Source organism: Callospermophilus lateralis, chromosome 2 (assembly GCF_048772815.1).
Source record: "Callospermophilus lateralis isolate mCalLat2 chromosome 2, mCalLat2.hap1, whole genome shotgun sequence".
NCBI lineage: Eukaryota > Metazoa > Chordata > Mammalia > Rodentia > Sciuridae > Callospermophilus > Callospermophilus lateralis.
The window spans coordinates 151,303,640-151,327,623 of record NC_135306.1 but is presented as its reverse complement, the minus strand read 5'-3'; the positions used below and the strand labels follow the sequence as shown (position 1 = coordinate 151,327,623).

The window sequence follows — 23,984 nt, the reverse complement described above, 5'->3', positions numbered from 1 at the left end:
TCTATAATGAGACATGACATAAATACTCACAAATTTTCTACAATGAACATAATTTGACTAGAGAGGGGTAAGCGAATGTGGAGGCGGCTCAGCTGGGTAACAGGGAGGTGCAGGGAGGATAGAAGGGGAGTTGATAAGATCAGAGCAGTAGTAACTCATGTTTAGACAAAGCCAGGAGAGGAGGCCTCAGTGCCTTCAAGCCTGGGTCACTGTTATAGAAGCAGGGCCTGAACTTACAGAGGGCCAGCTGCTTCTTACTAACTGGCAGAGGGAGACAGAACCCAAGTCTGAAACAGTGTTCCTCCCACAACAGCCTGCCTTAAAGAGAAAGTTTTTGCAGCTTGGTGGAAAAATCTGAGCAGAAAGAATGGGAGACCAGGGGCTGGGGATGTGGCTCAAGTGGTAGCGCGCTTGCCTGGCATGCGTGCGGCCCGGGTTCGATCCTCAGCACCACATACAAAGATGTTGTGTCCGCCAAAAAAACTAAAAAAAAAAAAAAAAAAAAAAATTAAAAGTTCTCTCTCTCTCTCACCTCTCTCTTTAAAAAAAAAAAAAAAAAAAAAAGAATGGGAGACCAAGTAGATGCTGAGCAACTGGGAGAAAGAAAAACGCTACTGACACACCGAGCTGGGGGGTGGGGTAGTTCACAGGGGCAGAAAACTAGGGAGGATAGCAGAACAATCAGAAGGAGATGCACAGGGGACACCTGGACATTCAGCAAGAAGAAAGTCTCAACTGGCTGAAGGGATCAAGAACATATAGGTAACAACAGATGAAAAGGGCTTCCAGCTGAGAGGTCTTGGAATCCCTGGCTGGCTCTACATGCTTTTCTAGCCTCCAAGCAGCCCTCTCCACTTTGGGTCAGCTTCCTAGGGAGCTCCTCCCAGCAGAGGCATCCTAATCAGCCTGACTCTGGGCTAACTTTACCACTGAGTGCAACCTATTCTCTTTACCCGAGCCATTCCTGCGCCTAAATGCTGGCCCACCGCCCCCCAGGCCAGATACCCCTGTTGCCTTCAGCTTTTTTTCACACAGCTCCTCTAGCATCTACTCAGAACATGCTGTCTATAATTGCCCTTGCTGCTCCAGAAAGGTCTGACTCACACGGGAGACTACAACTATCATGTATTCACTCCGGACATTAGCCTTGTAATAATGTGGTCAACAACAAGCCATTTCCCTTAAACAGTCAAAATTTAAGCGTCCCTCAGTAACCTGGTTCCCTTCACCTGTGATGGCACCAAGAGGCCAGTTCTCTTGCTTCATATGGCCAGATTAGTAGCTGCCCTAAGTCACATGACCTGACAAACTGTGGGTACTCTTGGCCAAGTCTAGTGCTTGTCTCTGGCAGGCAGCCATTGGGTTTAGTGGGAGAGATGAGGAGGGGAGCAGTCTCCACAGCTAAAAGTGTCAGGGATTTCCTCAAGGCACTTGGGGAACTGACCTGGCTGTCAAGGCTGCTCCTAAGGGTGGAAAATCTAAACCAAGGGAGGAAAGCACTTATTCTCTGGAATTTTACAGCCCTTTCTGGTCCCAAGGACCTCCTTGGATGGGCTGTGAAAAGCTAGTCATTCTTCCAAACTTCTTCCTTTTTCTGGTGGAAATTATTACAAAATAGTTGCTAAGGATACCAGGAAGGCAAACTATATGGTTGATGTTGTTCACCAAGAATTTCCAGCTTTCCCCTTCTAGGCTCATGGTATGATTACTCTTCTAAGCCCCTTGTAATTGGGTAGGATCATGGAATTAATTCTGGCCAATGAGTTGTGAGGACAAGTAAAGGGTTCTACATCCAGGCTGAGCATTTAACTACACATTTAAGATACTTTAAAGTATCCTTTCCCTCTAGAAGCAAACAGCAACATTCGAGGGGTGGCTGCTTTGCCATTTGGGATCCCTGGGTGCCTATGACGAGGAGAGCTCACCATCTTCCCTCAATAAAAATGGACATGCAGCATAAAGTAAAAATATATCTTTGTTCAGCTGGGTGGTGCATGTCTGTAATCCCAGAGACTTGGGAGGCTGAGGTAGGAGGATGGCGAGGAGTTCAAAGCCAACACCAGCAACTTAGCAAGGCCCTGAGCAATTAGTGATACCCTTCTCAAATAATAAAAAAAAAAAGTTAGCCCAAGGTCATGCAGACAGTGAGTGGTAGAGCTGGGGTCAGAAACCAAGTCTCCCCTGTCTCAGTCTAGTGAGCTGAGTGTTCTGACTCAAGGCAGTCTATCTGCCACACTGAATTATGGCAAGACACTTATGTCAATGTGTAGAGAAGAGGTCCTATGATCTGGGAAAAGCACAAGACAAAGAGCTAGAAACCAGGTCTTCCAGGCCCTGTCTGTCACTGAACCTACTACATGACCTTGTGGTCAAGCCTACTAGTTTCAGTTTTGATGCTAACTCACTCTGGGATCAAAGGCAAGCCACATCGCATCCTGGGCTCCACTTTCCCCAGGCATAAAACAAGTCAGTCGATTTAAATTTCAGAGATTTAAAACTCACACTCACTGTAGAGCCCTGTCAGAGGCTTCCCTGGGAGGGAGGGGCCTGCTGCATGGGCAGCACTGGGCCATGGTTCCTTCAACCAGAACGCTCAATTTCCCTCTGATTTCTATGTTTATGCTTATGCTCTTTAAGATTTCCCATCACTGGACCTGATGACTTCTCAGGACCATGGCAGTTCTGAGATCTGTGATTCTAGTTCTTGGATTTAGTCCAGTCATTCCTGAGCTACAGCTTTGAGGCTGGGAGAAAGAGAAGACAGTCATATTCTCAGGGAGTTCAAAAATTTGGGTGAGAAGATTGAATTAAGATAGAGAATTTTTTTGGCTCAGATTCTGTACCAGGCTCTGGTGTGTATGTGGATGGGAAGGGTGAGGTACTGGAAAGTGAGATGATGGGAAAGATATGTAAAATGAGGCTGTGAGTATGTGAGGGCTGGAGAATACTCCTCAAGTGCAAGACTTTTTCTGGTTAGTCCTCCCCTTTGAAAAGAAGCTGGAAGAACATCACCTCAAAATTTAATTTGAAAGTAGTTAATTCTCAGAAGCCAGAGTGGACCAGGCCTCTCCCTCTCCCTGGTCAAGGACCTCCTGGGGCAGCTCCTTACTCTTGATATGACTAGGGGCTGGATTTGCATTTAAACACATAATAATCACCTAAAGAAAAGTGGCCTTTGGTGTGGAGCCTGACCTAGTCTACTTAGTGAAAGACTGAATGATGCATGTAGTGCTCACCTCCTTTCTCTGAGACTTACCTTGGTTTCAGAAGTCCTCAGAAGTTTCATCACCTCCCCTTCTCGAGCATAATCCAAGGGTGTGTGTCCCATTTCATTCCTCTGCAGGGGGTTGGCTCCTGGCAGGAGAAGAATAGAGTCAGGGGCTCTATGAGTGATCAGTGGGACCTCAGCCTTTGCTTATAGGTGCCTGTGGTCCTGATTTCAGCGTGAGGAATGCCTGTAGAAACCTTTGAGATTGTAGAATGATGGCAAAAACATGTCAAGCTGTTCTCGGAGAACTCTCAGCCTCTCTGTCAGAGGTCAGGGTATCAAGGCATCTACATGTGCATACACCTGCCTTTAGAAACACGCTTCCTATACGGAGAGGTTCTACACACTTGCAGATGTGTTGTACATATATAAATACACCTAGCTGAAAATGCTAGCAAAATATACCAACCAAATACAGATTCACATACCCAATACATATAAATTCATATATATTCACTAAAATGTCTACATTTTTCCTCAAGCCCAGGTCTGAGCACCTCACTCCCCTCTTCAAACTCCACCCATTCCGTTCCATTCCATGTGGCAAACCACAAGGGAACCCAGAAGAATCAGATTGGTCCTTGCCCCCAAAACCCTTCTCTCAAGGCAGGAAGATGGGAGCCTAAGCAAGCTGAGCTTTGTACATAACAGATTTCCAATAAATATTCCTTGAACTTCTTTCCTGCTAGAAAAGTATCTAAAAATAATGAAGGGTTAATACCCAATCTCTGCCTTAGGATAGAATGGGTTGGCTGGGATGCGTTCAAGCACAGGGCTTGGCTCAGGGTGGGTTTCTAACCACTGTTGTTGGACAGTGAAAATCAGCCTTTCTAAATCCCAGTCTGTGGAAACATTTATATCATGATATGAACCTCTTCCTACCGAAAGTCTCTGCTTTCTAAAAAGACCCTATAAACTTGACAACAACAGTAAATGTTTATTAAGCATTTGCATGTGGCTGTCTGCCTGGGCTGCAGAGGAAAAGGCCAACCTCTACACAGGTGTGGGAGGAGGCAGCGGAAGAGACAGAGCAGGAGGTACAATCTAGGCAAAGGAAACTTTTATTATCAATAAGAAAAAATAGTATTTTCATACATGACCCTATTTTCTATCAGGAATATAATACAAAATATTACTTGTGTTGATATAATTCATATGCCATAAACTTAACCTTTAAAAATACACAATTGAGAGCCAGTCATGGTGGTGCAAGCCTGTAATCCCAGCAACATGGAAGGCTGAGGTAGGAGGATTGCAAGTTTGAGGCCAGCAACTTAGTGAGACCCTGTCTCAAAATAAAGAGAAGGTGGTACCCAGTACTGCCCAAAGGCCCCAAACAACATCAAAAACCAAACAAAAAAACAACACAACTCAGTGGTGTTAAATACTCACAAGGTTGCACAATGATCATCACTATCTAATTCCAGAACATTTTCATGATCCTAAAAAGAAACCCCATACTCATGACCAGACACACCCCATTCCCTCTAGCCCTGACAATTGATGGTTTACTTTCTCTATAGATTTGCCATATTTTACATAAATGGGAGTGCTTAATATGTGTTTTTGTGTGTGTGTCTGGCTTCTTTCTCTTAGAGTGTTTTTGAAATTCTTCATGGTATAGTATGGCTGAACAATATTCCATTTTATTAATAAATTACACTTTATTTATCTATTGGCTGAAGGACATTTGGACTACTACTTTTCCTTTTTGTCTGTTATGAAGTTTATATAGAACACAAGTCTTTGTGGTTTTTTTTTTTTTTTTTTTTTTTTTGAGATGGGGGCGGGTGTCTTACTGTGTTGTCCAGATTGGCCTAGAACTCCAGGGCTCAAGCAATTCTACCACCTTAGCCTCCTGAGTAGCTGGGACTACAGGTGTGCACCACCACTCCTGCCTCTGGATATAAGTTTTCATGTCTCCTAAGTAGATACCTAGGAGTGGTGATAACAACCGCACTGGTATTTACCGAGTACTCACTATGTGCCAGGCACTGTACTCTGCACTTTATTTACATTTTATCATTTCATCCTCACAGCCACCTTGAGAGACAGGAATTAGACTACCTAGCCTACAGACATTGACACTAGTGATCCAGAGAAGTGAAATGACTAGCCCAAGGACACAAAGCTAGCTTTATTTGTTTGAAGCAGGAATCCAACCCATCTTCAGAATTTTCCTAACTACATGCTTTCACCAGGGAGGCTGTGACACACCCCTGCTGAAAAATCCTTCAATGGTCTTTGACTGCCTATGGGATGAAGCACAGCCTCCTCAGTGAGGAGTGGTCTTACTAACCAATGAATAATTCTTCACAAACTCCATTGAGACTTCATGCTTTCTTTCAGATCTGCCAGCATTATCTGCGAGGCTCTGTACGTGGGATGACGTAGGACTAGCAGGGCCAAACAACAGTCTATATATCTCCACTGCTCTGCAGCAACTGATATCTTTAATAGACCTTTGAGGTCTATAAAACCTCTTTTCAGGTCTTCTCCGCACACCTGTGGCCAGGCCTCTTGCCTCTTTTGAAGGCTTTTCTTCTTGTCTTTAGAACTATGTCTACCTCAAGTTTGAGCCCAGCACTACTTCAGCTCAGATTAGCACATGATAGTAACACAGGCCAAGGGCTGATGGTGTGCTAAAGGAGGGACAGACAGGACAGACAGCACCGTCAGGGCTCAGGGAGGAACACAGTGCTCAGGGACTTGCTTGCCTGACATGGCTTTCCCAGTCCATCTCTATACCTTGGGCACCAAGGGAAGAGGGCTAGTGTGAGGCAGCATCTTCCCCTCCCCACAAAGCTCCTGCAGCACAGGTGGGGCAGAGGGAGCCCCAATTAAGTGACGAAAAGGCCTCTTCTTTCTCTGGCAGCCTCAAGACAAGCTCTGTCAACTAGATATGGGCTATGTGGAGGGGGATCAGGGAGAGACCTCTAGAAGAAAAAAAAAAATTAGAGAAGGGAGAAAGAAAATAGAGAAGGGAAGAAAAACATGCAGGAAGACAGGGGAAAAAAAGGAGAGGAAGAAATGGGAGAGAGAAGGGGAGGGGGAGAGGAGAGAAGGTGAGAGAAGACGATAGTGAGAGAAAGAACAGAGGGTGAGATTAGCTGCTCCAAACAAGTGCTGTCAGTGATCTATATTTGCTTACAGAATGAAAAATGTGTGCCATAAACATTGGCCACTGAGTAATTTCTAGTAGGAGTCGTGTCACTTCTCATAAAGGATGGGAAGGGGACAGGTAGGACATCTCTGCACCTGGGTCTGCCAGCACAGGGGCTCCTTTTAAAGCAGTGTTGGGACTGTCCCTTGCCCAGGAGGCTCTCAGGTCAGGCCACTCATTGGGAGATGCCAGCCAGGCTCCCCAAGGTTCTGGAGCCTGAGGGCAGCAGGTCTTCCCCACTTTAGGAAGGCTGTGGCAGGGGCACCATGGATAATGTCCACCTAATATCACTCCCCCAGCCCCACGCCCTCGCTGACTTGACTAATTGCTGTAATAATTGATAGAACCTGACTTCTACCACTGATCGATTTCACCCCCACGACCACCGGCCACAAACCATTACATTACAATAAATAACCATGTTGGGTCTCACCCGCCTGCCCTCTCCGGGGGCATCAGGATGGCCCGTGCCCTGGCCTGACCTCCCGTTGCCTCCCACCCAGGGCCCCTCTGGGCCAAGCAGCTGGTCTAGAGGGCCAGGCCTCTGGGAGCAAGTGAGAGGGCTGGACGGAGGTGGGGAGTGCTAATCGCAGGCCATCCGTCACCTCCCACTGGCTGTCTGAGGCTGGGGCAAACACCTGGAGCACCCCAGGCAGTGTGGTGCAGGACCCTCCCCTCCTCTCCTGCTCCAGATTAGTGTGTCCCAGCTTATAATATCTGATAAATAGCAGACTGGCTTCCTGGCAGCACTGCTGCGGCTGCGCCTGCCCGCTACAGCTGTGGAAGGTCACTCATTGGGGAAATATGTTTCTGTCAGTGGTATTGAAAAAAGTTTAGTGGAGTGACAGGCCTCAATTTTTCAAATTTTATTAACTCCATCCTCTTAACCATTTGTCTTGAATTCCTTCAGATTCTGGGAGATCTGTCAATAGGACTTGGGTCAGGAAAAGTAGGGGGTGTGGGGGGGTGGATGGTCATGGGGCTGGTGCTGGTTGGTGCCATGTGGCTGGTGGGGGCCTCATCATTCAGGGTAAGTAAGACAGTGGAAATAGTGTTGGTGGGAGAGAAGGCCTGGCCCACTGGGGCCTAGGGAGCCCACTGCTCTTCTCTGGTGCAGGCCTGCCTTTGATTTGACAAAATTAGAGATGCTCTATGTAGAAAAAGTCCTTAATGGTGAGCTCTCAACTCCCTAGGAAGATACTCCCCTCTGCTACATCTGAAACAGGTCACCTGGCTCCCCTGAATGTCCCCAGTACCCAGCTCTAAGCTCATGGCCCTCCAAGGGGTTTCTCAATTTAAAGAGTGCAGATCCTTATTATGTGAGCCATCTGTCACCCCTCTCCTACCTTTGTCTTTTGCAAACACTTGATCATCTTTTGAGACTCAGTTGGACTTCTCTGGGAAGCCTCTGTGCTGCACCCCACCTCACCCTAGGTGGGGTCTACCTCTTATGCTGCCAGAGGTGCTCCTGCTTCTGTCTTACTGCATCAATCCCTCTGCATTAAAATCTGTCACATTCAAGACTGAGCACCTTTAGAAGTCAGGGACTATGCCTGATACACTGCCACCCTCCTGCTACGCAGCTCAAATGCTCAGAAATATGTGCCAGATAAATGAACTATGCTCTCTCTAGGTGCTATCTTCTTAGGCCATACTGAACATGGTGTTCTCGCTGCCCTAGAAGAGACTTTCTGAGAGTAAGTGCATGACCACAGCCCTTATTTCTGTAGGCTGAAGCCTCTAGCCTCTTTGTTGGTCCCAGATGCCTCCCTGCCTGGGTGGACAATAGGTCAGCTCAGGCCTAACACCCTCTGTGCACTACAGTGGGAAGTGGGGAAGGACAATTTGGAGAGAGAGGCCGACTTGCTCTTCCTATAAGGGTGTTAAAATTGGGGTGGGGGTGGCTTCAGATCTCTGTGCTGCTGGGACAAGCTTACAAGCTGGATGAGGTAGGAGATGGCTTGTCACTCACTCCCCTTCCTTGACACTATCCTGTTTAGCCCATGTAACCTCTGTGAATATCAGAGAAGGTAATTAAGAGGATTTAAAAATCAACAGCATATGTGCTATACAAATGTGTTAGGCCATTATTATCAATAATATTGGCATACTTGCCCCTCCCCCCCGAGTTCTGTGAGCCATACTGCCGTGCTAGCGATCCATTCTAACACAACTGCCATTTCCACAGCTTGCCCCTTCCCTCTGACAGAGCACTGGGTTGGGGAGCCATCAGGATGAGGGATAACGCCCACTGGCTGTGTGATGCAAGGCACTTGCTTTACTTTTCTGGTGGCAATGAATGCTGTTCTGCTTACCTCTAGGGGTTCTGTGAAGACAGAGTAAGATAAAAAGTTTGAAAATAATTAAATACATGATTGAACAGGGTGCAGTGTTCTCTGTAGGAGTGCTCACACCCACTCTCTTTTCCACTTTTACTTTCAGCTTCTTTACCACCTTTATTCTGATTTTCATTATTTTAGCAGTTGGTTCACTCTCTCCAATTAGAAATTTTTGCTAAATATTAGAGAAATCAGCACATACCTGTAATTCTACCTATGTGGAAGTCTGAGGCAGGAGGATTCCAAGTTTGAGGCCAGCCTCAGGAACTTAGTGAGACTCTCTCTCAAAAAGAAGGTGGAGGGCATGAGTGGGAGACTAGGGATATAGCTCACTGGTAGAGTGTCCCTGGGTTTAATCCCCAGTATTGGAAAATACAGACTATTAGAGAAATCATTTCCATGACCAGAGGTGTCAATGAAGATCAATTTATTCTTTTTGCTGGTGAGCTCCCCACCAAAGAAGTATTCAGAGACATGTTGTCTCCACCCTTATCCCCAGACTGTCCGGGTCACTCCTCACATTTGAAGTCCCAACCTTTGTCTCCCTGATTACCTAGATCCTACTCATTGTTCAAAGCTTGGTGACCAGTGCTCCCCTTTCTGGGCTCCTGCTGTCCTTCCTGCTCACTTTACTCCCTTTCCTGGCCCTCGGCCTAGGGTCTTGGCCTCACCAGGTCTCAGTTTAATCTACACAGCTGCTCTCTGTAGCTCCTGAAGGCTGAAGGTGAGACAAGAGACTTGCTCAGAATATCACAGGCAGCAAGCAGAAGTCCCCTCATAACTTATCTTGAGCTTTTCCCCAAAACCACACTACAGAGCACTACTCAACATACACATGCAGACATATGCATCTGCAGATACACCCCCCCACATATTGCTTCACTGGGCACTTATCATATGCCACAGTCTGTAAATACATCCATGGATTTAATTCCTAACAATTTAATGAAGAAAGCAGGAGAGATTTTTTTTTTCTTTCTATTTTAAAGGTGACTTAAAGAAAAGTAAGAGAAAGGAGACAGACAGACATCTGTTGGGTATAAGACCTTTATGTACAGTGTCTGAATAATTAATCATACAAAGATTTTGAGAAAACAGAGGCTCAGAGACCTGAAAGAGTTTGCTCATGGTCATACAATGGATAAATAAGTAAAGATAGGATTTCAAGCAGGAACTTATATTATCCTCTCTTTTGAAATTTTATATAATAAAGATTTTTTTTTTTAAAAAGAAACCAAATCTGCTTTTCCACTATAAAGTGCAATATCAAAGGCTTAATGACTCAAATAGAGAGAAAAACGTCTCCTCCTTCCAGTGTGTTCAGGTGCTCTCAGGTCAATAGAGAGGAGTTTCTTGAGGTAGGCTGGGCATAGAAAGCTTTGTAGAAAGGGCACAGAACGGGGCTCCTCTTCTTTCCACTCAGGCTTCCCCATGGTGAATGGTGACCCACATTAACTAATCTCCCAGGAGGTTGTCTAGAAGTGCTAACTCCTATGGACATGGTCAGATAGGATCCCTTGCCTCCATGAAGGCAGATGAATAAAGCTTAGGGAAGAGAGAGCTACTGCGCCAGGGCTACATTCAGCCATTTCACTAAAACCCCTCTGCACAGTTACTATAGGCCAGGGGCCAGGGACTCAGTGGAAGCAGACTAGTCTTGTCCTCTGTCAGAATCCAGACAGGACAGAAACAATACAATATCGTCTGGTAAGCGTCAGGGGATGAGGAGGTAGAGATGATCGCCTCCCTCCACAAGACAGGTGAGCCATACACTGTCAGTGGGGAGATGGGAAGCACCAGCTGGGAAGACCAGATGATGTATATATACTAAGCACTTGGGGAAAAAAAAAAAAAAAGAAAGAAAGACTGGAAAAGTGGAAAAACCTGGGGAAGGGAAGGTTGAAGTCCAAGGGCACGAAAACTGGGAATGTGAGAATGAAAGCTAGAACCAGGCCTTCCAGGCATTCCCAGCTGCCCGCCCCCTCCTAAGCTCCCCTCACCCTTCAGTCCACTCCCCTAGCACTGACTGGAAGGACCAACTACATGGGGCTGCCACTGTCCCTCTTCAGTGGGACCAAAACCCTTTTTACTTCTGTGAGTTTAGCCTCAGCTTTTCCAGAACACTCTAGCCTAAGGGTCCCCTCCTCCTCTTTTCATGCAGATTGTCTTGTCTCCAGAATCAGATATATTAAGGTGCTTTGTAAAAGCCTAGGACGGGATTTGGGGTGATGAAAGCTAGGCATCAGGATGGGTCCACAGAAACCATGCCAGACTAACCACCATTTTTTTCTTTATCAGGATTACCTGTTTAGTTAGGGCAAAAGTAGACTTTGGCAGACTTTTGAAGGGATGTCTCAGAACAATCCCAGGGTCGCAATGAAGAAATGTGGGTTTGATGCTAGTAGTATGTGGAATGTCATTAAGTGATTGATGTACTACTGGGTGGGGCACTGATGGATCATAGGTGACTTGGCGGGAAGTTTCTAGTGGCTGCAAATGGCTGTGGTCCTATTCAGCATGTTTATTTCTGACATGGATGGTCCGTGCATCAAACCTATAGATGTAATTAGGATGAGCAGGGCACCAAATACACCTGACAGGAGATTGACACTAAGAGCCAAAACAAATGAGATGCAAATTAACGGAGATAAATGGGAAGTCATGTATTTTGGAAGAGAGGCAAACTGGAAATTGTTCTGGGAAATGTAATTAAGATAGGAAAGGGTTTAGAAGCCATGTGAGAAAAATGGTTTAAGGAACTAGTGGTTTAGGCTGCAGAAAAAAACTGCTCTGGGGAACGTGCCTGCCATTTTCAGGTTTGAAAGGCCATCATGCAGAATTGGGATTAGACTCATTCTCTATGAACCCAAGGTTAATAATAAGACTTAGAAGCAGATTGCAGCTGACTTTCTAAACATCAGAACATCCAAAGATAGAATATGGGCAGCTCCAGAAACAAGTGGGTTCCCCATCACTGAAGTCTTCAAACACCAAATGGATGGCCTCTTGGTAAGTTTACTTGTTACACTTTGTGTAGCTATTTTTTTTTTTTCAAGATTAACTGTTAGTATCTATTTACTTACCCATTCATTCAAAGTTACATTTTGAGAGTCTCATCTACATATTTGGCATCACACTATACACTAAAGATACAAAGGGGCTACAAAGACACTGTTTCTGCTCTTAGAGAGTACCTGGTCCCCTAGTGCGGAGATGGACATGTTTATTTCAATAGTACAATGTGCCCTGAGTGTAGGCCTCAGCACCAGGAAGATGCCTGCAGTTTAGATTAAGTCCAAGGGTTCCTGTGAAAATTCACACACATATGTATTTGGTTCCTAAAGGCCAAAAATAGATTAATCAAGGTCAAGTCACTTATATACTGGCTGTGAGAATAGAAGTGCACAATGAAACAGAATTTGAGAATTTTTGTACATGATATTTTGTTCTTACAGCCTGACTTTTGGTCTTCGGCTGGGACTTGTTTATGTACCTACAGATTGTCTTACAAGTGGCTGTGGTGTCAGGGTGAAGTGATTTAGCCAGCAGGGCTACCCAACTCTCCATTTCTTACCCACCCTATGGGGACTGCTTCAGCACAGACATAAACATGCTCCTGCCGTTACCTTATTGCACTCATCACATGGGGAGGCTAGAAGGCTTGATTCAGGGATATGATTGGATTTTAAATCCCAGTCTCACAGGATTTTAATTACTGGTCTGGGGCAGCAGGGATAGGCGCTGGCTGCCTTTGGATGGAGGAGGTCGATACACCAGTCCACAACATATTGAGCCACAATGCCTGCAGACTCTATTGCTCTATTTAATCATCTTTTGCAAAATTTACAGTGGAACAGGAGAGATCAATACGGAATTTATCACATTCTCTTGTAAATATGAGCCAGGAAAGAGTTCCAGGCAGTTTGTTACTGAGTGGGAGGGAACATGTCTGTGTACAGCTGGGCATTAGGAGATGAGACAAAATCCATACTTCTTGGCATAAGCTACAGATGCTCAGCCAGGCCGTTTTGAGCCTGAAGGCAGGTTCAATGGGAATAACACTGATTCATTCACTTAACCAACCAATCAACCAACCAACCAACCAACATTCCAAAGCACCTACATTATGACAGATCCTGTGGAGGCTCTGGAGACATAGACTGGAATTCTGTTCATGAGATCACAATCAAAAATATAGTGCAATGGCTCGTCCACTTACTAGGAGTGGACCCTGTGCAAGTTACTTAACAGCCTGGTGACCATGTTATGCATATGGAAAATGTAGGTAATAAGGGTCCCTATCTTGGGGAATCTGGGAGGTGGGAAGATCAGCAAGAAGGCTGGAGATTAGTCCAGGTGAGCAATGAAGCCTGAACCAAGGTAGTGGGGACAGAGGAGGGCATGCACTTGAGAGGCAATTCTTAGGGCTTGGTAGAAAGTGAGCAAGAAGTCTTCAGATTTACTGGCAATACATTCGTAAGACTGGCAGAACAACAACAACAACAAGACTGGTAGATGCTGTTCACTAAACATATGGGAACACAGAGGCAAGTGTACGGAGGGCTGTGTTAGATACACTAGATACAAGATGTTTATAGACTCAGCGACGTGGAAGGCTGAGGCAGGAGCATTGAAAATTTGAGGTCAACCTAAGCAATTTAGCGAGGACTTAAGCAATGTAGTGAGATCCCTTCTCAACATTAAAAATAAAGGGCTGGGGATGTAGCTCAGTGGTAGAGTATTTCTGGGTTCAATCCACAGTACCCCTTCCCTCCAAAAAAAAAAATGTTCACAGAATATTAAACATCATTAAAGATTTGAAAATGCTTCGTTTGTTACAAGGAAAATACATAGGCCACTGTGGTTAGAAAAGACATGGTAGAAAAGCCATGGGATGAATGTTCAAGCATAGGTCACCATACAGAGTAGGGCAAGGAAAAGGGCAACAGCAAAATCTCCTGCCCAGGACTTCTGCTCAATACACACCTATGGTGGGGTTTTCCAAATGGCAGATAATCCTCTATATATTGTGTGACACAAGTATATTAAGAGCAAGAATCCTCAGCTCATTTTTCTTTCTGGCAAGTATCCTGGAAGTCATGGGCTTTCAGGAGAGCAGCCCATTTCTCCTTCTGTCCACAATCTAGCACAGACTACCTCCAAGGTGGCAGAGTGCCCTGTGACCAAGAAGCAGCTGGGGGCAACTGTTAGTGGGAAGGAAAGGCTCTGGATAAAGCAGAGTTTAAAGTGGACTATAAGAGCCTGGGTCCCTGCAGCCTCCCTTCCCCCTCCTGCAAGTGACAGCTGAGACCAAGGCAGCCGAGCCTGGGGTCTGGGCTGAATTTAGCAGTCATAATTATACTGCTGATGTCTGGGGCAAAGACAGAGTCTCTGCAGAAGGAAGCAGCTTTTGTTCATGCACTAAAAACACATCATCTTCAAACATGCTAATCGTATGTCTGCTTCCATCTAACAACATTGAAGGGAGGCTGAGGAAAGGGCACACAATGCCCACACATCTGGCTAATTCAGTTATAAGGCCAATCAATCTTGATGGGTTGTCTATAAAACACCAGCCACCCCAAAGGACTGAGATGACCAGATGTTTAAGTGTCTGCTGACCAATCCCAGCATAATACCCATAGTAGGGAAGAGGGGGTAACAGGAGATGGCTTATGCTTCTGCTCACGTCTGTTCACAAAGCTAAGTCCAGCCTGCTGCTTGGAGGAGTGGCAGCACACCAAGACAGTGGCTGAGCCAGGCTCACAAGAATACACAGACTTCCACTCTGAACTTCAAGAAGATGAGAGACCTTGTTTACAGTTGGCTTTGAGAACACGTGGAGAAACAGAACCCAGTGGGATATTTTTGCTAACTGCACTTCCCATATGGAGAGAATCAAAAGTGTGGAGGGAACATCTTTGAAATGTCATCATATATTACAGGCTATGGTTCTGGGCACAGGAAGTGTTTACCTGCTGATGTCTACTTTCAGCCCTCCATTAAGGCTGAAGGAATTACTCATCTCAAGCAATGCTTGTTTTAAAAATAGAAGCTCTGCCAACAAGAACTCTTTCAGTTTATGATCCTTTCTTAATGCTCAACCACAGTTACCAATCACCAGGCAACCATCACCAAAAAATGAAAGTGGAAGGGTGGTAGGGAAATGAGCAAGGAGAGGATGACGAAAAGACCACAAACACGGAGGGGACCATTTTGACCCATGATTCCTTGCTGGTACTAGGGATCCAATTTATCTCAAGAGTGCTTTTCCTTAATTAATTCTAAAGATTTTTACCAACTTTTGTCCCAGAGTTGGAGACAAACCAACTGACAAACCAGATGGATAGATTTGGGTAAAGGAAACTTCCAACATTTCAGCAAGTGGTGTGAAAGAACCACAAATTAAAAACTGGATCTTCTTGGGCATGGCAGCATATGCCTGTGACCCCAGAGGCTAGGGAGGCAGAATCAGGAGGACTGCAAGTTCAAAGCCAGCCTCAGCAACTTAGTGACACCCTGTCTCAAAATAAAAAATAAAAAAAAGGGTTAGGTCCAGTCCCTGGTACAAAAAAAAAAAAAAAAAGTGTTTGTGTGTGTGTGTGTGTCTTTGTTGTCATACCCTGTGCCTAGGAGAGTGCCAGGAACTCAGTACGAGTTTGATAAATATTTGCTGACTGAATAATTGTGTCCCAGTTACAACATACCAAGGCTGTGTTCTTCACTTCTATGTGCTGGGAGTGGCCTCCTGTAGTTGCTGGCAATGCTGCTGCACAATATCACTGCAGAGATAGAGTCTTTTCTCTGCCTGTGTGAACATGGATGGAGTCGTGGTGGGAGGCAGGCTTATGGGCCTTATTACCACATCCAACAACCTCTTCAGTCCTCCTCAGGTGCAGCAATCAATGCCAATGGCCAATCTTGCCTCTTTCTTATTTTTTTTTTTACCTTAATTTCCATAAAACACAACTTGCAGGACTGTTTCCTTTGAATTTTTCTATTCATTCTTTTGTCTCAATTATGGGTGTCATCCAAGGCCCAGTCCAGGGACCTATCTTCTTCTCTCATTATGCATTCTCCCTTAAATAACAGTTCCAATATACACGGTTTAAATTATCTCAGCAATTATCAATCCTGGCTATATATTATAATTATATGGGAAGTGGCAAAACTATATCAAGTCAAAGTAGGAGAAAATATTTGCAATGAACACCAGAGATAAAGGGTTAATATCCTTTATATACAAAGAATTTTAGAAATCAAGAGAAAAACAAAGACCAAAAGTCCTGCAGAAAAATGAGCAAGATGTCAGGTGCAGTGACACATGCCTGTAATCCCAGTGGCTAGCCTCAACAAATAAGGGAGGCCCTAATCTACTCAGTGAGACTCTGTCTCAAAATAAAAAGGGCTGCGGACACAGCTCAGTGGTTAAGCACACCCCTGGATTCAATCCCTTGGTACCCCCCCACCAAAAAAAAAATAAAATAAAATTGCAAGACATGAATAAATGGCTCATAGAAGGAGATATAAAATGGTCCCTAAACATATAAAATGATATTCAGCTTTACTTGTTATAAAAGAATAAAACTAAAACTACAAACGGGATACTATTTCTCATTCACTAGAATGGCAGCAATCCAAAAGCTTCACCATAAACTGTTGGAGAGACTGTGAAGAGACTCAGGTACCTTCAGGCAGTGCTAATGTAAAATGGTACAACTTCTTTTATTTATTTATTTATTTATTCTAATTTGTTATACATGACAGCAGAATGCATTTCAATTCATAGTACATATATAGAGCACAATTTTTCATGTTTCTGGTAGAGTCATACCATTCGTGTCTTCATACATGAACTTAGGGTAATGATGTCCATCTCATTCCACCGTCTCTTTTACTCCGGTGCCCCCTCCCTTTCCTTCTCTCTCCTTTGCTGTATCTAAAGTTCCTCCATCCCTCCCATGCTCCCCACCCATCCCCATTATGAATCAGCGTCTACATATCAGAGAAAACATCTGGCATTTGGCTTTTTGGGATTGGTTTACTTCACTTAACATAATATTCTCCAACTCCATTCATTTACCTGCAAATGCCATGATTTTATTCTCTTTTAATGCTGAGTAATATTCCATAGTGTATATGTATCACGTTTTCTTTATCCATTCATCTACTGAAGGGCAATTAGGTTGGTTCCACAGTTTAGCTATTGTGAATTTTGCTGCTATAAACATTGATATGACTATGTCCCTGTAGCATGCTGCTTTTAAGTCCTTTGGGTATAGACCGAGGAGAGGGATAGCTGGGTCAAATGGTGGTTCCATTCCCAGTTTTCCAAGGACTCTCTATAAGCTTTCCATACTGGCTGCACCAATTTGCAGTCTCACCAGCAATGTATGAGTGTGCTTTTTCCCCACATCCTCACCAACACTTATTGTTGTTTGTATTCTTAATACCTGCCATTCTGACTGGAGTGAGATGAAATCTTAGTTTTGATTTGCATTTCTCTAATTGCTAGAGATGTTGAGCTTTTTTTCATATATTTATTGACTGATTGTATATCCTCTTCTGAGAAGTATCTGTTCAGTTCCTTCACCAATTTATTGATTGGGTTATTTGTTTTTTTGTTGCTAAGAAAAATGATACAACTTCTAAGGAGGAGAAATTTGCTATAGATAACCAAAGAACATGTGCATTTATCCTCTCATTCAGTAATACTACTTCTAAGACTTCACTATAAAGACCTACCTCCAAAAATCCAAAAATGTTCATGCAAAGAAGTTATTCATTGTAGCATTATTTGTAATTATAGAATATTAAAAACCTCAATGCTCAAACAAAGGTCAGGAATGAAGTACTAGGCAGCTATAAAAAGGAGGAGGGGAAAAAAGAGGAGGAAGAAGAGCTCTTGAACCAATATGAAATGATTTCCAGGAAGTATTGATCAGTAAAAAAATTGACTATAGAAGAACACAATTCATAATATTATGTTATTTTTTTTTCTGTAGGAAGATCAAATAAGAAAACATACAGATATTTTATATGACAAAACAAAAGAAGGATAAACCAGAAAACAATAACACTTTTTTTTTTTCAGGGCTGGGGCTTGAATCCAGGGTCTTGTACATCAGTCTCTAAGCAAGTGTTCTATTATTGAGCTACATCTCCAGCCCTTTTATTTTGTCTTTTAAATTTTGAGACAAGGTCTCATAAAGTTGCCGAGGCTAGCCTTGAACTTGTGATCCTCCTGCCTCAGGCTCCCGAGCTGCTGGGATTACAGGCGTGCACCACCACACCCAGCCTAATCAGCTGACTTTGAAATGGAAAGGGTACCCTAGGTTATCCAATGTAACCACGAGGTCCTTAGAAGTGAAAGAGAAAGGTGGAAGAGTCTGTTAGAGTGATGAAATGAATAAACACTTGACGTACCACTGATGGCTTCAAAGGTAAATGGGCTACATGGAATGTAGGCAGGCTTTAGAAGCCTAACAAGGCAAGAAAACTGTCTCCTAGAGTCTCCAAAAATGAAGGCAGCTCTGTCAACGCAAGTGCTCTACCACTAAGCCACAACCCCCGTCCCTCAACACCTTGATTTTAACCAGTGAGACTCATTTCAGACTTCTTATTTCTGAATTGTGTGATACTAAATTTATGTTATTTTAAGCTGCTGGTGATAACTTGTTTTAGCAACAAGTTATATTATCATCAAGTCAGGGTACATAAGAAAAGTTACAGTGCTTGCCTCTGAGGAGGAGGACCAGGGACATGGAAGGGGGACTTCCTTTCCACTAAATATCCTCTGGCATTCCTTGAAATTATTATCTGTGTATTTTTTGGGGGGCAGGGTACCAGAGATTGAGTTCAGGGGCACTCAACTACTGAGCCACATCCCCAGCCCTTTTTTGAATTTTATTTTAGAGACAGGGTCTCACTGAGTTGCTTAGTGCTTCACCATTGCTGAGGCTGGCTTCAAACTTGTGATCCTCCTGTCTTAGCCTTCTGAGCCGCTGGGATTATAGGCGTGCACCACTGAGCCCAGCTTATCTTGTGTATTTTTAAAAGGAAAATTTACCTTGATCCTTAAACAAACACACAACAATAGATAACCACTTTAGGAACTCTCTACTGATTACAAGATTAAGTCATCTGTCTTATACCCAAGCCTCCTCGTCCCATAACCCAGCAGGTGGCCAGTTTTCTTCACATCTCTAAATAACACGCAAGGGTAAGGTTCATTTCTGTTGCTGCTTCACTGAAAAGTTTCCCTCTTTCCTTTTGCTAGTTTGAATTCTACCTGTCCATCCGGGTATGACTGCAGTCCCACCTATTCCATGAAGCCTTCTACAATGCCAACACTGATCTTTCCCTTCCTCATTACCCATTACACTTTTTTCCCCCCCCTGGCTCTTACTCTTTGTTTAGTTTAGGGTCCTGTTATCTTCTGTCCTCTGCTATCCTGAGTGTGCCTTGTGTAAGGGCACTTTCACCAAACTATCACTCAAGGGTGCTGTCTAAAGGAAGAGCCTGTTATCTTTTTCTTTTCTGTTCACTATAATGCCTAGTGCCATTTATGAATTAATTTATTCAACAAATATGTACTGAGCTCCTATCACATGTAATGGACAGTACAAGGTGCTAGGAATATAAGCATTACAGATCCATACTCTGCCTCTTGAGAACTCACTACATCGTGAAATAGAGATACATTAATCAAATAACTATAGAACTACATGCTGTGGTAAGGTTGAAAAAGAATTCATACAGGATGTTTTGAGAGCAGATATTAGTGGAAACTAGAATAGGGATGATGGTGGCCAGATAAAGAAAAATTATAACTGATAAACAAATATGAGTTTTTAGATTGGCAACTAGATAAATTAGAGGGCAAAAATCAACTCAGAATCACAAAGTATACAAATGGGAGTTTTGAGACTGCAGTCCAACTTTCTTATTTTACAAACGGGGAAACAGACTCAGTGAGTGGGAAGAATTTGCTCAAGGTTGCACGGTAGTGCCAGAATGATGTGCCTGACCCTGATATCCAGTCAGCATTTCCTACCACACAGGGTTCCATTACTTCAAAGGGAGTCCCTGAAGGGTTTCTTGCTTCCTTCTGCTATGTTTAAAAGAATTCATTTCCAAAATGCTATTCTGGAAGAGTCCACAGTCCAATCCTACAAAGAACACCCCTGCTGTGTTCTTCCTAGAACACTACTAGGCTTATGTCTAAGGGAAGAAAGCACAAGAATATTGGGCACAACTCCTTTTGGGAAGAGCACTTTTGTTCTGGCCCATCTCAGTCTGACCTTGGGATGGGGCCTTTTGCTGGCATTTTACAGGTGCTGGCCTTCAATTTGATATTCCCCTTTCTTAAAGCACAGTGCTGCCCTTTCCCTGTCCATTCTGCCCAAGAGCATGTGCAATGGAGAGGGCACAGCAGGAAGGCAAAGGGCAGTTGGCCCTGTCTTGGGAAATCTGAGTCACACGCAGCTGTTTCCAGGCGCAGTGCAGGTGAAGGAGAATGCAGGATACAGAACAGACCTGGCCCAGCCGATGCTGACCTCTCCTTCACCCAGGGGATCCTTGGCTTCCAGCTGCCACCATTGGCGGTGATGAGCTCATGCCGGATACCAGCCAGGCTCATCTGAAGACTGCTTGGAGCCGATTAAAGCCTTGATGAAATGCGGGTGCCCAGATGGCAGGTGGCTCTGGAGAGCATGGGCTCTGATGACCAGGCTCTCATCTCCAGCTCAACTGTACAGTGACGCCTTTATGTCCACAGGAGCTGGGAAACAGAAATACCTTTCCCTATGGGGTGAGCAAGAATAGTTGCTCATTTTGCACAGGGTAAAGGGTTGAGGGTAGAACTCATAGACACTGAGAGCCCCCGTTTGGTTCAATCTGCCACATGGACTACAATTATAATACTACAGAACATCTCTGTTCCCCAAAATGCCGCCCCCCCCTCCCCCCGCCGATGGATGGACTGCTGGATCCCTTTGGATGACTGATGGCCATCCCTTTTTACAAGATCATCTCAAGCTAAGAGATGGCCTAACATCTACATTTCCAGTCTCAATATAAATACCACCTGCTCAGGGAAGGCATTCCTCACCCCCTTCAGACTAGGTTAGGTTCCTGTTCTGTTCTTCTTTTTCTTTTTTTGTTGTTGTACCGGGGACTGAACTCAATGACACACGGCCACTGAGCCACATCCACAGCCGTATTTTGCATACTATTTAGAGACAGGGTCTCTCTGAGTTGCTTTAGCACTTAGCTTTTGCAAAGGCTGGCTTTGAACTCATGATCCTCCTGACTCAGCCTCCTGAGCCGTTGGGATTACAGGCTCTGTGATATTCTTGCAGTACCCTCTACTTTTCCTTAGTAGTACTTACATTATTAGCTAGTAATAATTTAGCCAATAATTGTCATTATTTGCTTAACGTCTCTATTCTGCCAGATTTTAAGCTTAGCAAGGGTAGAGTATGATACGTATTTGTTAAAATAATATCAGAAAATCAATTTAAAGATCAGTCAGGGCAAGAAAGAGTTTACAGGTAAGTTTTTAAAAATTTATTCTAATTAGCTATATATGACAGCAGAATGCATTTTGATTCATTGTATACAACTGCAGCACAATGTTACATTTCTATGGTTGTACACGATGTAGCCATGCACCATATGTGCAGTCATACATGTACCTAGGATAATGATACAGGTAAGTTTTTAATAGTATCCTATAAAAGGCCACTTACACATCTGACAGGGGGCTAATCTTATCTACCACACTAGCTGGGGGGCCAATCAGGTCCTCCTGGCTTTCTGGGCTGCTCTTAGGAGGCGTCGCCCATCCAAGTCAATATTTTATGGTTTTGAGTAGAATAGAGAATTATCTTTTATTTTTCAACAACTTTACTGATATAATTTACATATTGTAAGGTTTGGCCATTTAAAATACACAATTTAATGATTTTTTTAGCATACATGCAGTACATGAAGCTGTAACTACAATCTTTTCTTTCCTTTTTTTTGTACTAGAAATTGAACCCAGGGGGGCTTTATCACTGAGATACATCCTCAGTCCTTTTTATTTTTTTATTTTGAGACAAGGTCTTGCTAAATTGCTCAGGTTGGCCTTGAACTTTCCATCCTCCTGCCTCAGCCTCCTGAGATCCTCCTCTAATCTCAGCCACTGGGATTAGAGGTGCGTGCCAATGCACCCAGCACCACCATCAAAATCCACTGTTTATTTTCATCATCTCCAAAAGAAACTTTGTGTCCACTGGTGACAATCCCTCCCCAACCCTTTCCCCCAGAAAACTGCTAGCATCATGGATTTTAGTAACATCTACGTCTAAACAATAAGAAGAAAACTTTAGCATTCAATCATCTGACATGATCTCTCATTTTAAAGATGAAAGAGTGAAGCCAAAGAGGGGTCAAGATCCATAGGGGCGAGATGGCAGAGCTGGGATTGACCACAGTCCCTGAGGCTACAGCCTTTGACTTCTCTGCCATGCAGTATAACTGTGTGTGCCCTGGACTATCTACCCCACGGAACTTTAAGTTCCTCGAGGGCAGAGGCTATATTCTGCTCATTTCTCTCCACTCTCTGCCCAGCCGTACCAAAACAGCAGTGATGCTTAATGTGATCTAGGGTTCTGTGACCTACTGTCATTCTGTGAACTCTGCTACCAGTCCTTGATGAGATAAATACAGAAACTGAGAGTATCTGGAAACTTTTATAGAAACTTGTCAGAGTAATTTTATGTCTGTGGAATCTAAGTATAAATTTGGGTCTGTATCTTGTATGCCTTTTAAAAATAGCATTTTTCTTTCTCTTTTTAAAATAAATAATTTATTTGTTCCAACTTGTTACACATGGCAGCAGAATGTATTTTGATTCATAGTACACAAATAGAGCACAATTTTTCATTTCTCTGGTTGTACACAAAATAGAGTCAACACCATTCGTGTCTTCATAAGTGGACCTAGGGTAACAATGCCCATTTCATTCCACCATCTTTCCTACCCCCATACCCCCAACCCTTCCCTTCCCTCCCCTTTGCCCTTTCCAAAGTTCCTCCATTCCTCACATCCTCCCCGCATTCCATTAAAAATAGCATTTTTTTCTAATAATTTATTTTCAACAAGTATTGGCTCATGACAGAATGCAAATTCCAACATGACCACCAGCAGCAGCAATAAAAACAAACAGATGTCTCATAGATACTGCAGGAAGCACCGCGTTAGAGCAACCCATCCCTCCTCCTCTCTGCTGCTTCTCCTTCCTCTCGGTGTCCTGGAATCCTGCACGGCTTCTCTTCTTCCACTCACATTTGAAAGGTAGGTTCTCTCAGTCATGCCTTCAGGTCTCTTTAGTTCTATAACCTTCCATGGATAACTCTGAGACTCAGTTCAGTCATCCCCAAGACACTGACAACACTCAAATCTACATGTTCAATTCAGTCCTTTCTCTCCTCAGCTTCAGACCCATTTGTCTAATTGCTGGATACTCATCTTGACAAGAGTATCCCAAGATTCCGTGGCCAATCGACCACTATTTATTAGAAACATATAAGTGCCATGAGGAAGGCAAAAGGGGGTCCTATGATAGGGAGTGGCAAGGGGAGTTACTTTTACCAGGTAGTCAGGGAAGGTCTCTTTGAGGAAGGAACCCTTGAGTTGAGACCTGAATGATGAAGTGAGGTGGACAACTCAAGAGGGACAGTGTTCCAATCCCTGGGGGAGGCAGGTGCAAAAGCCCAGAGATAGGAAGGAGCTTGGCATGTCTGAGGGACAATGGAGTGCCATTGTTCCTGGAGGAGAGTGATTAGGTGGGAGAAGAACAGAGAAGAGGGTATAGAGGTCTAGGGTTTCTGATTCTGGTAAGGAGGCTGGATTTCATTGTGGTTTCAATGGCAAGCCAAAGGAGTTTTTAAGTAGGAGAATGACATGATTTATGTTTCATAAAGATTACTTTGGCTATTATTTGGAGGGTAGGTTGAGAGGAACAAGAGTGGAAATGTGCGAGAATGATTGGGAAACTGTGGTAATAGTTGAGAGATGATGGTAGCCTGAACTAGAGTTAAAGCAATGGAAATGGCAAAAACAGGGTTCAAGATGTACTTAAAGAGGAACAACTGACAAGACTTACTGAAAGACTTGAAATTAAGGGGGGAAAAAAGAAAGAAAGAAAGAACTTAAGGATGACTTG

The 23,984-nt window shown here is 43.9% G+C and overlaps 1 protein-coding gene across 3 annotated transcripts in view; it reads right to left on the bottom strand.

Annotated features, from left to right (window-relative positions):
• Clpb (ClpB family mitochondrial disaggregase) overlaps nt 1–23,984 on the bottom strand; it is a 142,276-nt gene that overhangs the window by 33,650 nt on the left and 84,642 nt on the right. For all 3 annotated transcript variants that reach the window (XR_013090402.1, XM_076846695.1, XM_076846697.1), the window contains exon 6: nt 3,257–3,354. Coding sequence is in view for 2 of the 3 variants with exons in the window: in XM_076846695.1 (XP_076702810.1) it covers nt 3,257–3,354 (98 nt within the window). In the remaining variant the exon portion in view is untranslated. The remainder of the gene's footprint in view (nt 1–3,256; nt 3,355–23,984) is intronic.